Source organism: Oncorhynchus kisutch, unplaced genomic scaffold (genome assembly GCF_002021735.2).
Source record: "Oncorhynchus kisutch isolate 150728-3 unplaced genomic scaffold, Okis_V2 Okis09a-Okis19a_hom, whole genome shotgun sequence".
Taxonomy (NCBI): Eukaryota; Metazoa; Chordata; class Actinopteri; order Salmoniformes; family Salmonidae; genus Oncorhynchus; species Oncorhynchus kisutch.
Genome location: NW_022261985.1, coordinates 11688501 through 11701925, shown reverse-complemented (window position 1 = coordinate 11701925; position 13425 = coordinate 11688501). Strand labels below are relative to the sequence as shown.

The following is a 13425-nucleotide window of genomic DNA, read 5'->3' as shown; positions in this document are numbered from 1 at the left end:
CTGGTCACCAGCACTCACTGTGTTTTAGGCACTGGTCACCAGCACTCACTGTGTTTTAGACACTGGTCACCAGCACTCACTGTGTTTTAGGCACTGGTCACCAGCCTTCGCTGTGTTTTAGGCACTGGTCACCAGCACTCGCTGTGTTTTAGGCACTGGTCACCACCACTCACTGTGTTTTAGACACTGGTCACCAGCACTCACTGTGTTTTAGGCACTGGTCACCAGCACTCACTGTGTTTTAGGCACTGGTCACCAGCACTCACTGTGTTTTAGGCACTGGTCACCAGCACTCACTGTGTTTTAGGCACTGGTCACCAGCCTTTGCTGTGTTTTAGGCACTGGTCACCAGCACTCGCTGTGTTTTAGACACTGGTGACCAGCACTCACTGTGTTTTAGGCACTGGTCACCAGCACTCACTGTGTTTTAGGCACTGGTCACCAGCACTCACTGTGTTTTAGGCACTGGTCACCAGCACTCACTGTGTTTTAGGCACTGGTCACCAGCACTCACTGTGTTTTAGGCACTGGTCACCAGCACTCACTGTGTTTTAGACACTGGTCACCAGCACTCACTGTGTTTTGGGCACTGGTCACCAGCACTCGCTGTGTTTTAGGCACTGGTCACCAGCACTCACTGTGTTTTAGGCACTGGTCACCAGCACTCACTGTGTTTTAGGCACTGGTCACCAGCACTCACTGTGTTTTAGGCACTGGTCACCAGCACTCACTGTGTTTTAGGCACTGGTCACCAGCACTCACTGTGTTTTAGACACTAGTCACCAGCACTCACTGTGTTTTAGACACTGGTCACCAGCACTCACTGTGTTTTAGGCACTGGTCACCAGCACTCACTGTGTTTTAGGCACTGGTCACCAGCACTCACTGTGTTTTAGGCACTGGTCACCAGCACTCACTGTGTTTTAGGCACTGGTCACCAGCACTCACTGTGTTTTAGGCACTGGTCACCAGCACTCACGGTGTTTTAGGCACTGGTCACCAGCACTCACTGTGTTTTAGGCACTGGTCACCAGCACACACTGTGTTTTAGGCACTGGTCACCAGCACTCACTGTGTTTTAGACACTGGTCACCAGCACTCACTGTGTTTTGGGCACTGGTCACCAGCACTCGCTGTGTTTTAGGCACTGGTCACCAGCACTCACTGTGTTTTAGGCACTGGTCACCAGCACTCACTGTGTTTTAGGCACTGGTCACCAGCACTCACTGTGTTTTAGGCACTGGTCACCAGCACTCACTGTGTTTTAGGCACTGGTCACCAGCACTCACTGTGTTTTATGCACTGGTCACCAGCACTCACTGTGTTTTAGGCACTGGTCACCAGCACTCACTGTGTTTTAGGCACTGGTCACCAGCACTCACTGTGTTTTAGACACTAGTCACCAGCACTCACTGTGTTTTAGACACTGGTCACCAGCACTCACTGTGTTTTAGGCACTGGTCACCAGCACTCACTGTGTTTTAGGCACTGGTCACCAGCACTCACTGTGTTTTAGGCACTGGTCACCAGCACTCACTGTGTTTTAGGCACTGGTCACCAGCACTCACGGTGTTTTAGGCACTGGTCACCAGCACTCACTGTGTTTTAGGCACTGGTCACCAGCACTCACTGTGTTTTAGGCACTGGTCACCAGCACTCACTGTGTTTTAGGCACTGGTCACCAGCACTCACTGTGTTTTAGGCACTGGTCACCAGCACTCACTGTGTTTTAGGCACTGGTCACCAGCACTCACGGTGTTTTAGGCACTGGTCACCAGCACTCACTGTGTTTTAGGCACTGGTCACCAGCACTCACTGTGTTTTAGGCACTGGTCACCAGCACTCACTGTGTTTTAGGCACTGGTCACCAGCCTTTATTGTGTTTTGGAAACTGGCGACCAGCTTTCGTTGTGTTTTGGACCATGTGGTGACCAGCTGTTTTGGACACTGGTCACCAGCCTCCACTGTGTTTTTGCTGGTTACCAGCCTTCGCTTTGGACAATGGTGACCAGCATACCTAAATGTGTTTTGGACAATGGTGACCAGCATACCGAAATGTGTTTTGGACAATGGTGACCAGCATACCGAAATGTGTTTTGGACAATGGTGACCAGCATACCGAAATGTGTTTTGGACAATGGTGACCAGCATACCGAAATGTGTTTTGGACAATGGTGACCAGCATGGTGATTAGTATGATAAAAAAAAAGACTATGTATCAAGACTCAGGATGACCCAGATGCAGACACAGGAGGTGCATAGCACAGTTCTCAGATCATTTATTATAAACACGGGGCAGGTAAAGGACAGGTCGAGGAGGACAGGCAGAGGTTTGTGATCAGGTCAGAGTCAGGCAGATACAGGACGGTCGGTAGGTCAGAACCAGGAAAAACTAGGAAACAGAACTTGAGAAACAGGAAGACGGGAAAGCATGCTGGTAAGACCTGACAAAACGAACTGGACACGGACAAACAGAGAATACAGGTATAAATACACAGGGGATAAATGGGCAGATGGGTGACACCCGGAGGGGGGGTGGCGACAAGCACAAAGACAGGTGAAACAGATCAGGGTGTGACAGTATGAAATAAATAGTACAACTACTGAGCTATATTGTATGCAAAAAAAAGAAAAACCGGGAACATTTTATTATTTTATACTAATACAATTTCTCATTGAAAGAGAATTCGGAATCAAGTACTAAAAAAGCTAAAGATGTTTGAACAGCAACCCCAAAATGACTCAGTATATATATGTCTGTTCTCAGAGCAGCATTAGAACCGGTTGATACAAACTGGTCAACATCTTTAGCTGGCTGGTTTTTTAACCTAAGGCTTGTTAAACTGTTGGCTGGCTAACATGATAAACTTAGAGAAACTAATTGCCTGCCAACTAAGGTTTGTTTAGCTAGCTAACACCCCAGATCATAATTTACTCAGTAGCCTCCTCCTTTACACTCCGCATGCAAAGACTCCCCAATAACTTTACCCAGTTGCACAGCATGACTGCGCAGTTTACCTCAACATAATTAAGGATAGTTTTTTGTGAACCACAGCAAAGTTTTTATGACCTGTCTTGTCTGTCTGTCTGTCTGTCTGTCTGTCTGGGCCAAGCTGAGCCTCGTCTGGGCCTCGTTTGGTTCATGCACTTCTAAAAGCAGCCACTAGATGGCGTCCTAAACCACCTGATGTCCCCAAAACATCTCTGTGAAAAAGTGCCACTTAACGTGATACCATAGAGCGGCCTTTCTTTAAAGCATGGGTAGTGGGTCGCGACGTGTGAGAGTAAATTTTTAAAAAAAATTGATTAATTACTGGTATTGATTTGGTCAAGTGCAATTAAACTCTCTGCTCAGTTTGGCAGCCGCACGAGTTTCGGCAGTTTCCTTCACTCCGCGACTCTCAGGCTGCAGTACTGTCGTTCTGTAGCAGATGAAGCGCTGCCAGTCATTTGTCGCGTTCAAAACAACTGGGAACTCGGAGAAATAGGAGGTCAGTAAAACAATACATTTGAAGAGGAAACATGATCAGACCTACTGTGCATTTTACTGTAGAAATGACTGTTGAAAACACGTCTAGGTGGAAACTATTGCTCTTAAAATACAAGTAATGTGTTTTGTTCTGAACTGGAATAAATAGATTGAAGCAAGATTATTTTTGAGGAAAACACTCACACAGTTCTGGGTAGCTCCTCTACAGCAGGAAGCCGTCTCCTGCCTGACTGAGAAAGCAGTAGATGTTCTGGTCCAGTTTGGCAACACATACCTATGTGAGTCAGGGTTCTCTGTGTGTGTGTGTGTGTGTAATGCCTCAAAAAGCATCTTGCTTTAATCAGTTTATTCCAGTTCAGAATGAACATGAATTCTTGTATTTTAGCAGCACCAGTTCCAACCTAGACAGATATGTACGAGTGTTTTTAATGGGAGGAAATGAACATGAATTCTTGTATTTTAGCAGCAACAGTTCCAACCTAGACAGATATGTACGAGTGTTTTTAATGGGAGGAAATAAACATGAATTCTTGTATTTTAGCAGCAACAGTTCCAACCTAGACAGATATGTACGAGTGTTTTTAATGGGAGGAAATAAACATGAATTCTTGTATTTTAGCAGCAACAGTTCCAACCTAGACAGATATGTACGAGTGTTTTTAATGGGAGGAAATAAACATGAATAGCTATTTATATGGGTATTTAATGTCATCGTTATTTGTCTATATTGTATTCGTTTTAGGTACAAGGGAAATTAAATGTACTGATGTTTCCATAAGCTTGAGTCCCAGGAAAACACAGAATTTCTAATTTGGGTCCCAGGCTGAAAAAGTTTAAGAACCCCTGCCTTAGAGATTAGAGGAGTCCTCTGTGCATCTGTCCCATTAGGGCGTCTGGGAGCGCTTTGGGTAGCGCCATGAGCCCATCTCCATTTTGAAGTTGTCCATTTTCTTATTTTATGAGTTGGTAAACAAACTGAAAGGGCGCACACTGCCCCCTGGAGGGTGTTGTTGGAACAGGTGTAAAGCCATGGTTGGCGATTTACTGCCACCTGCTGTTATGGAATGTTTCCTCACCAGTATCATTCATTGGCTGATCCTGATGACCTGGATGGAATCATGTGATCCTTCCTTAACCAATAGGAAGTCCCACCCAGTTGACTATTACTCATGGGCTGACTATAATTCATTGGCTGATCCTGATGACCTGGATGGAATCATGTGATCTTTCCTTAACCAATAGGAAGTCCCACCCAGTTGACTATTACTCATGGGCTGACTATAATTCATTGGCTGATCCTGATGACCTGGATGGAATCATGTGATCCTTCCTTAACCAATAGGAAGTCCCACCCAGTTGACTATTACTCATAGGCTGACTATAATTCATTGGCTGATCCTGATGACCTGGATGGAATCATGTGATCCTTCCTTAACCAATAGGAAGTCCCACCCAGTTGACTATTACTCATGGGCTGACTATAATTCATTGGCTGGTCCTGATGACCTGGATGGAATCATGTGACCCTTCCTTAACCCATAGGAAGTCCCACCCAGTTGACTACTTCAAAATGGTGGAAGCTTTCAATGGCAATATCCATGCACAAATGGGTTTTATCCATCTTGAGGCCGCTATAATTCTCTATGTGCAATACAGAAGACCAGTGGTTCATGTATTTCTAACAAAGATGGTGAATAAATCAAGATAATTCACTCAGGCCGTTTCCCATTGAAAATAATGGTCAGTTCCGTTCTGCTTAATCGGGCATGGGGGACTCTCCCAAAGACACCAATGTGATAGCAGCTGCGTCTGGTCTGCTTAGTTCACGGACTTCCATTGAACCAGAAAGAAATGAGGGGGTGGGATGTCATGAGGGGGTGGGATGTCTGGCTTTCTCTTCCGTCTCGGCCTCCAATAACATTTTGCTCTGCCCACAGCACCTCCTTATGTGTTAGTTCAACCAATCATTTGGCCTATGTTCTTATGAGGCGTCCCTATTGGACAGGTAGGACCTTTCAGAGGAACATCACTAAGTACCAGTCATCAATCTGTCTGTTACCCATGGAGATGGAAAGATGTCGTAACCTTATAACCATCCAATTATGGCCTCCGTGAGCGCATGGGCAGCGCCATCTCCATTTTGAAGTAGTCCATTTTCATCTTCACGATTGGCTGAACCCTCCTGATGACCAGGTTGGACATGATGACTCCAACAGGGTCACCAGGAGGGCTCAGCCAATGGGGTTGGAAGTCCCACCCAGTTGATTACATTCAAAATGGTGGAAGCCCTCAATGGTAATGTCCATGCAAAAACAGGTTATTTCCCAGATATGACCTCTGTCCATCTCTATGCTGTTATGACCTCTGTCCATCTCTATGCTGTCAGCCCATAAAAGAGCAAACCAAACACCCAGGTGGGAAGACTGCCTTGACTGGGGTCCTGTGTGCCATGTGCTGAGATTTTGACTAACAAAAAGGATATAGCTTTAAATCAGATTTGACATTTCATAGCAGGTTAGGATAATTAACGTGTCAGGCTAAAACAAATACTTTAAGGTCAGGAAAAGAGTTTGGGTTAGCTAAAATGCAAAAAATTAAATTACAATAACCTTTTGATTTAAATTTGACAAAAGCTGTATCCATTCTAGCCATGGCCATGTGCTGTTTGAAGGGTGCTGTTTATCCCAGTGTTTAATCGAAAGGTATTCCTTGTTTTAACTGCTATTTGCAATTCAACAACAACAGATAATGAAACAAACCAAATTAATGTAATGTTCATTTTTATTCTTTCTACATGCTACATTCTATTCCGGTGTACTTTGTGAACATGAAGCTGATGAGAACTAATTGTTACACACAATGGCTGTATTATTAACACAGGCAGCCCAATTCGGATCTTTTTGAAATTGGGGGGGGATTGTCGTCTAACATCGGGGGATTCAACACTTGGAGAAGTAGCTGGAGGCCACCGTGGCGACACATTCCTTCTGGAAGAGCAGGTTGATCCTACAAGATAATTCAAATGTCCATATTCAGTTACAGCCCTAGAGGTGCTCGCATACAATCACTAAAAGGACATCCTAAATAAACGAAAAGACATTCTAAATTCACTAAAGGACATTCTAAATTCACTAAAGGACATTCTAAATTCACTAAAGGACATTCTAAATTCACTAATGGGCATTCTAAATTCACTAAAGGTCATTCTAAATTCACGAAAGGGCATTCTAAATTCACGAAAGGGCATTCTAAATTCACTAAAGGGCATTCTAAATTCACTAAAGGGCATTCTAAATTCACTAAAGGGCATTCTAAATTCACTAAAGGGCATTCTAAATTCACTGAAGGACATTCTAAATTCTCTAAATTCACTAAAGGACATCCTAAATTCACTGAAGTACATCCTAAATTACGAAAGGACATCCTAAATTTACTAAAGGACATCCTAAATTTACTAAAGGACATCCTAAATTCACTAAAGGACATCCTAAATTCACTAAAGGACATCCTAAATTCACTAAAGGACATCCTAAATTCACTAAAGGACATCCTAAATTCACTAAAGGACATCCTAAATTTACTAAAGGACATCCTAAATTCACTAAAGGACATCCTAAATTTACTAAAGGACATCCTAAATTCACTAAAGGACATCCTAAATTCACTAAAGGACATCCTAAATTCACTAAAGGACATCCTAAATTCACTAAAGGACATCCTAAATTCACTAAAGGACATCCTAAATTCACTAAAGGACATCCTAAATTTACTAAAGGACATCCTAAATTCACTAAAGGACATCCTAAATTCACTAAAGGACATCCTAAATTCACTAAAGGACATCCTAAATTCACTAAAGGACATCCTAAAGTGACACTCTCAGAATGTTTCACTCATTTAAAAACATTGAATGCGAAACCAATAAACTCACGTTGATAAGATGGAAATAAAAATGTATTTACAAAATGTAAAATACACATTTTTAATTTGCATACTTACATTCTCTTTAGAGCCTTAGTTTGTTGACCACGCCCACTTTCCCTGTTTGAATGGAGAGAAAGAAACACAATGTATGAGTTCATAAGAATTGCTGCGCAGAAACACAGTATATTAACACAATGAGAAAGTGGAGGGAAAACATTCACCTCAAAACCAAAACACTCACATTGTCTGTTTGATCGTCTTCACACAGTTAAAGTCATCGCTTATGTCGTCATCAATCAAAGCTTGAGAGAAACAAAAAGCCCAACAGAGATCAATAACTGACACGGTCACACAAGCCATTTTAGAGATGCATAACTGACACAGCCATTTTAGAGATGCATAACTGACACTGTCACACAAGCCATTTTAGAGATGCATAACTGACACTGTCACACAAGCTATTTTAGAGATGCATAACTGACACTGTCACACAAGCCATTTTAGAGACGCATAACTGACACAGCCATTTTAGAGATGCATAACTGACACTTTCACACAAGCCATTTTAGAGATGCATAACTGACACAGCCATTTTAGAGACGCATAACTGACACAGCCATTTTAGAGATGCATAACTGACACTGTCACACAAGCCATTTGAATCTAACATCCACCTACTCTATCAATGATCCTGTTGTGCATCTTTAGCACGTTAATACATGGAGTTTTCCCGACAGGTCAAACACATTGAACTCACCACTGCAGTTCATCTGACAAAGGTTCAACGATGGAGTTGAGCCCGAGGAACAAATCACACGATCGCTCAGCTGGAACAAGCCGTAGAGGGTCCCCATGGTCTCTTCTTCGCTGGAGTCTTCCTCTCCTGAGGTGAAGTGATTCCCAGCGTGTCTCTTACCTCTCTTAGGAGGCTGCTCAGGGCGGGTAGGAAGGGTAAGGCGGGTAGGGTAGTTAGGGCGGGGAGGAGGGGTAGGGTGGTTAGGGCGGGCAGGAGGGGTAGGGTGGTTATCATTGTTAGCAGGGTGGGTTGGGTCAACATCATCCCCGGCATGTCTCTTACCCCTCTTAGGAGGCTGCTCAGGGCGGGTAGGAAGGGTAAGGCGGGTAGGGTAGTTAGGGCGGGGAGGAGGGGTAGGGTGGTTATCATTGTTAGCAGGGTGGGTTGGGTCAACATCATCCCCGGCATGTCTCTTACCCCTCTTAGGAGGGGGCTCAGGGCGATGGCGGTCATTAACCTTGGCAGGGTGGGTAGGGCCGTCATCATCCCTCCAAGCAGTCACAAAACTGGTGTTGAAACCCGAGGCCTTCTCCACGTGGCAGACGACTGGAAGAGGCAACAAACACGTAGTGTTACTTCAATCCCACACAGATTTAGATTTAGTTATATCCTTCCTGTTTGGCCCTGTCCGGGGGTGTCCTCGGATGGGGCCACAGTGTCTCCTGACCCCTCCGGTCTCAGCCTCCAGTATTTATGCTGCAGTAGTTTATGTGTCGGGGGGCTGGGGTCAGTTTGTTATATCTGGAGTACTTCTCCTGTCTTATCCGGTGTCCTGTGTGAATCTAAGTGTGCTCTCTCTCATTCTCTCTTTCTTTCTCTCTTTCTCTCTCTCGGAGGACCTGAGCCCTAGGACCATGCCCCAGGACTACCTAACTTGATGACTCCTTGCTGTCCTCAGTCCACCTGGCCGTGCTGCTGCTCCAGTTTCAACTGTTCTGCCTTATTATTATACGACCATGCTGGTCATTTATGAACATTTGAACATCTTGGCCATGTTCTGTTATAATCTCCACCCGGCACAGCCAGAAGAGGACTGGCCACCCCACATAGCCTGGTTCCTCTCTAGGTTTCTTCCTAGGTTTTGGCCTTTCTTGGGAGTTTTTCCTAGCCACCGTGCTTCTACACCTGCATTGCTTGCTGTTTGGGGTTTTAGGCTGGGTTTCTGTACAGCACTTTGAGATATCAGCTGATGTACGAAGGGCTTTATAAATACATTTGATTTGATTTAGACGAGTCTTGGAATAAAAAGTCATTTCAATTGAGAATCTCGATATTTTTTTTAAAAGCGTTTCTTAGTCCAGGATTAGGCTTAATCTGTGTTCTGGGATACCAATCCACATAATTTAAGAAATAATTCCTATTTTTTTAAGGAAAAAAAACCCCATTGGGTTTATGTAATGTAACTTACTTTTAGCCACAAAATCGTTGTTTGTCAGGTTCTTCACTCCGGCTCCCCCAGTCACTCCGGCTCCCCCAGTCATGTTGAATTTGAGGGCCTCCTTCTCCAACAAGTTCTTCAGCTCACATTTGGAAAGGATCCGTCCCTCAGACAGACTGGGGACCAAGGCTGCTACAGCCAACACCACCAACATCTGCATCTTCATGTTGTCTCTGTCCGGCTTGTCTTTCCTCGGTTGAGACGAGAAGATTACAGTGCACAGTAAATATACTCTTGGTGCCCCAAGAGCCTCTTGGGAGTGACGTGACCAAGACTCGTACTTACCTTTTGGTTTTTTTCCATCTAAAGTAAGGCTGGATCTTTGAAATACGTCAATGTAACAAAACTCCACCCAATATTTTGTTTCAACACTCAGTTCAGACCCTCTAAGGGAAACGCTTTAAAAACTGCCTTGTGATGGTACGACAAAGGGTTTTCCTTTGTTAAACAAGTTGCACCATGACCTACTGAAAACGGAGGTTAGGCTTTAGCTTAGACTTTAGACACACAATAAGGACAAACAACTCTCACGGGTATCTCACGACCACATGACTACAATCACCAGGTAACTTCAATCGCAGTGAGCCACACCTAATAACACTACTTATGTGTCCAGAGGTAATCTCTCGAAACGGAGAGAAAACCCGAAACCCGCAACAAGAGCTAAAAATAGTATTATTTTCATTGTCCTGTTCTGACTGATCACATGACGTATAGAGTAACGTGAGGCCCATCAATGCGGTTGGGTTTTCATGCATTGTATTCCTCTGTACTGTTCATGTCAGGGAACACCGTGTTTGCAGATGGATAACATGTCTGGAATGGAACGACACAAAAAGGTACCATGTCAATGACAGAAACGTCTCTTTTTCAGGACCCCGGCTTTCACAGATAATCCGTATGAATCCAAATAACTTCACAGATCTTCATTGTAAAGGGTTTAAACACGGTTTCCCATGCATAAACAATTAATGAACATGCACCTGTGGAACGGTCGTTAAGACACCAACAGCTTACAGATGGTAGGCAATTAAGGTCACAGTTATGAAAACTTAGGACACTAAAGAGGCCTTTCTACTGACTCTGAAAAACACTAAAAGAAAGATGCCCAGAGTCCCTGCGCATCTGCGTGAACATGCCTTAGGCATGCTGCAAGGAGGCATGAGGACTGCAGATGTGGCCATGTCCGTACTGTGAGACGCCTAAGACAGGAAGACAGGACGGACAGCTGATCGTCCTCGCAGCATCAGACCACATGTAACAACACCTGCACAGGATTGTGCACAGGATTGTAGGCCTGTTGTAAGGCAGGTCCTCACCAGACATCACCGGCAACAATGTTATCTATGGGCACAAACCCACCGTCGCTGGCAAAAAGTGCTCTTCACTGACAAGTCGCTGTTTTGTCTCACCGGGGGTGATGGTCGGATTCGTGTTTATCGTCAAAGGAATGAGCGTTACACCGAGGCCTGTACTCTGGAGCGGGATCGATTTGGAGGTGGAGGGTCTGTCATGGTCTGGGTCGGTGTGTCACAGCATCATTGGACTGAGCTTGTTGTCATTGCAGGCAATCTCAACGCTGTGCATTACAGGGAAAATATCCTCCTCCCTCATGTGGTACCCACAGTGTTCTGCCATGGCCAGCGAAGAGCCCTGATCTCAATCCCATAGAGCACGTCTGGGACCTGTTGGATCGGAGGGTGAGGGCAGGGTCATTCCCATTAGAAATGTCCTGGAACTTGCAGGTGCCTTAGTGGAAGAGCAGGGTAACATCTCACAGCAAGAACTGGCAAATCTGGTGCAGTCCATGAGGAGGAGATGCACTGCAGTACTTAATGCAGCTGGTGGCCACACCAGATACTGACTGTTACCTTTGATTTTGATCCCCCCTTTGTTCAGGGACACATTATTCCATTTCTGTTAGTCACATGTCTGTGGAACTTGTTCAGTTTATGTCTCAGTTGTAGAATCTTGTTATGTTCATACAAATATTTATACATGTTAAATTTGCTGAAAATTAACGCATTTGACAGCTGAGTTTAACTACAAACATTCACATTTAACTACGAGGTGATACGATAGATACTGGATATTAAAAGGGATTTGATCATTTGAATTATTCATTATTTTGTCAAAGTAGGACATGTTACAAAGAAAGCCCTAGTGAACAGCAAAGGCTGCAAAATGGCATCTGTTGGTTTCAACTCCCTCACTCTGGGTAGTTGTAGGAGAGGATGTCTCTAGGAGGCCTTTAACTCTGGGTAGTTGTAGGAGAGGATGTTGTCTCTAGGAGGCCTTTAACTCTGGGTAGTTGTAGGAGAGGATGTTGTCTCTAGGAGGCCTTTAACTCTGGGTAGTTGTAGGAGAGGATGTTGTCTCTAGGAGGCCTTTAACTCTGGGTAGTTGTAGGAGAGGATGTTGTCTCTAGGAGGCCTTTAACTCTGGGTAGTTGTAGGAGAGGATGTTGTCTCTAGGAGGCCTTTAACTCTGGGTAGTTGTAGGAGAGGATGTTGTCTCTAGGAGGCATTTAACTCTGGGTAGTTGTAGGAGAGGATGTCTCTAGGAGGCCTTTAACTCTGGGTAGTTGTAGGAGAGGATGTTGTCTCTAGGAGGCATTTAACTCTGGGTAGTTGTAGGAGAGGATGTCTCTAGGAGGCCTTTAACTCTGGGTAGTTGTAGGAGAGGATGTTGTCTCTAGGAGGCATTTAACTCTGGGTAGTTATAGGAGAGGATGTTGTCTCTAGGAGGCATTTAACTCTGGGTAGTTGTAGGAGAGGATGTTGTATCTAGGAGGCATTTAACTCTGGGTAGTTGTAGGAGAGGATGTTGTCTCTAGGAGGCATTTAACTCTGGGTAGCTGTAGGAGAGGATGTTGTCTCTAGGAGGCCTTTAACTCTGGGTAGTTGTAGGAGAGGATGTTGTCTCTAGGAGGCCTTTAACTCTGGTGAACCACTGGCTTCATCCCATTCTTTAACAGCAGGAGGCAGGTTAAAAGGCTATTTATTCTATTTCAAAAGTGATATTGAATTGTTTTTGGTTGTCAACGCAACCAAATATCAACACTTGATTGAACAATATTAATTTAAATGAATATACAGTGCCATAAGGAAATTATTCATGTGACCTTTGCCACATTTCTTTACGTTACAGCCCTTTTCTAAAACGGATCCCCTACATCTACCCACAATGGCAAAGCAACACACAGGTTCTTATAAAAATATAACATTTACATAAGTATTCAGACTCTTTACTCAGTACTTTGTTGTAGCACCTTTCACAGCGATTACAGCCTCGAGTCTTCTTGGGTATGATGCAACACGCTTGGCACAACTGTATTTGGGGGGTTTCTCCCATTCTTCTCTGCAGATCCTCTCAACCTCTGTCAGATTGGATGGGGAGCGTCAAGATATTAGTTCGGGTTCAAGTCTGAGCTCTGGCTGGGCCACTCAAGGAAATTCAGAGACTTGTCCCGAAGCCACTCCTGCGTTGTCTTGGCTGTGTACTTAGGGTCGCTGTCATGTTGGAAAATGAACCTTCACCCCCCGTCTAAGGTCCTGAGCGCTCTGGAGCAGGATTTCTCTGTTCAACATTCCCTCGATCCTAGCTTGTCTCCCAGTCCCTGCCACTGAAAAACATCCCCACAGCATGATGCTGCCACCACCATGCTTCACCGTAGGGATTCGTGCCAGGTTTCCTCCAGACGTGACTCTTGGCATTCATACCAAAAAGAGTTCAATCTTGGTTTCATCAGACCATAGAACCTTATTTCTCAGTCCT

The 13425-nt window shown here is 44.5% G+C and overlaps 1 protein-coding gene across 2 annotated transcripts; it reads right to left on the bottom strand.

Moving 5' to 3' along the window:
* Positions 1-6253: 6253 nt before the first annotated feature.
* On the bottom strand, positions 6254-10062 carry LOC116360590 (proline-rich protein 12-like). Of its 2 annotated transcripts, XM_031815465.1 has the most exons (6): positions 9619-9948; positions 8628-8756; positions 8172-8492; positions 7656-7716; positions 7490-7531; positions 6254-6496 (listed from the first exon to the last, which is right to left on the bottom strand). In XM_031815465.1, the coding sequence occupies exons 1-6, from the start codon at positions 9812-9814 to the stop codon at positions 6430-6432; spliced, it is 816 nt and encodes a 271-aa protein (XP_031671325.1). In that variant the 5' UTR covers positions 9815-9948; the 3' UTR covers positions 6254-6429. The 2 variants fall into 2 exon arrangements, with proteins under 2 accessions (XP_031671325.1, XP_031671324.1); XM_031815464.1 differs by having other exon boundaries at positions 8172-8756; positions 9619-10062.
* Positions 10063-13425: the final 3363 nt, after the last annotated feature.

Excerpts from the sequence above, each read along its gene's own strand:
- LOC116360590 (XM_031815464.1), bottom strand. The coding sequence starts at position 9,814 with ATGAAGATGCAGATGTTGGTGGTGTTGGCTGTAGCAGCCTTGGTCCCC. Across the intron at positions 7,532-7,655 it reads AAGACGATCAAACAGACAAT|GGAAAGTGGGCGTGGTCAAC; the intron begins GTGAGTGTTTTG and ends CCATTCAAACAG. Across the intron at positions 6,497-7,489 it reads ACTAAGGCTCTAAAGAGAAT|GATCAACCTGCTCTTCCAGA; the intron begins GTAAGTATGCAA and ends ATTATCTTGTAG.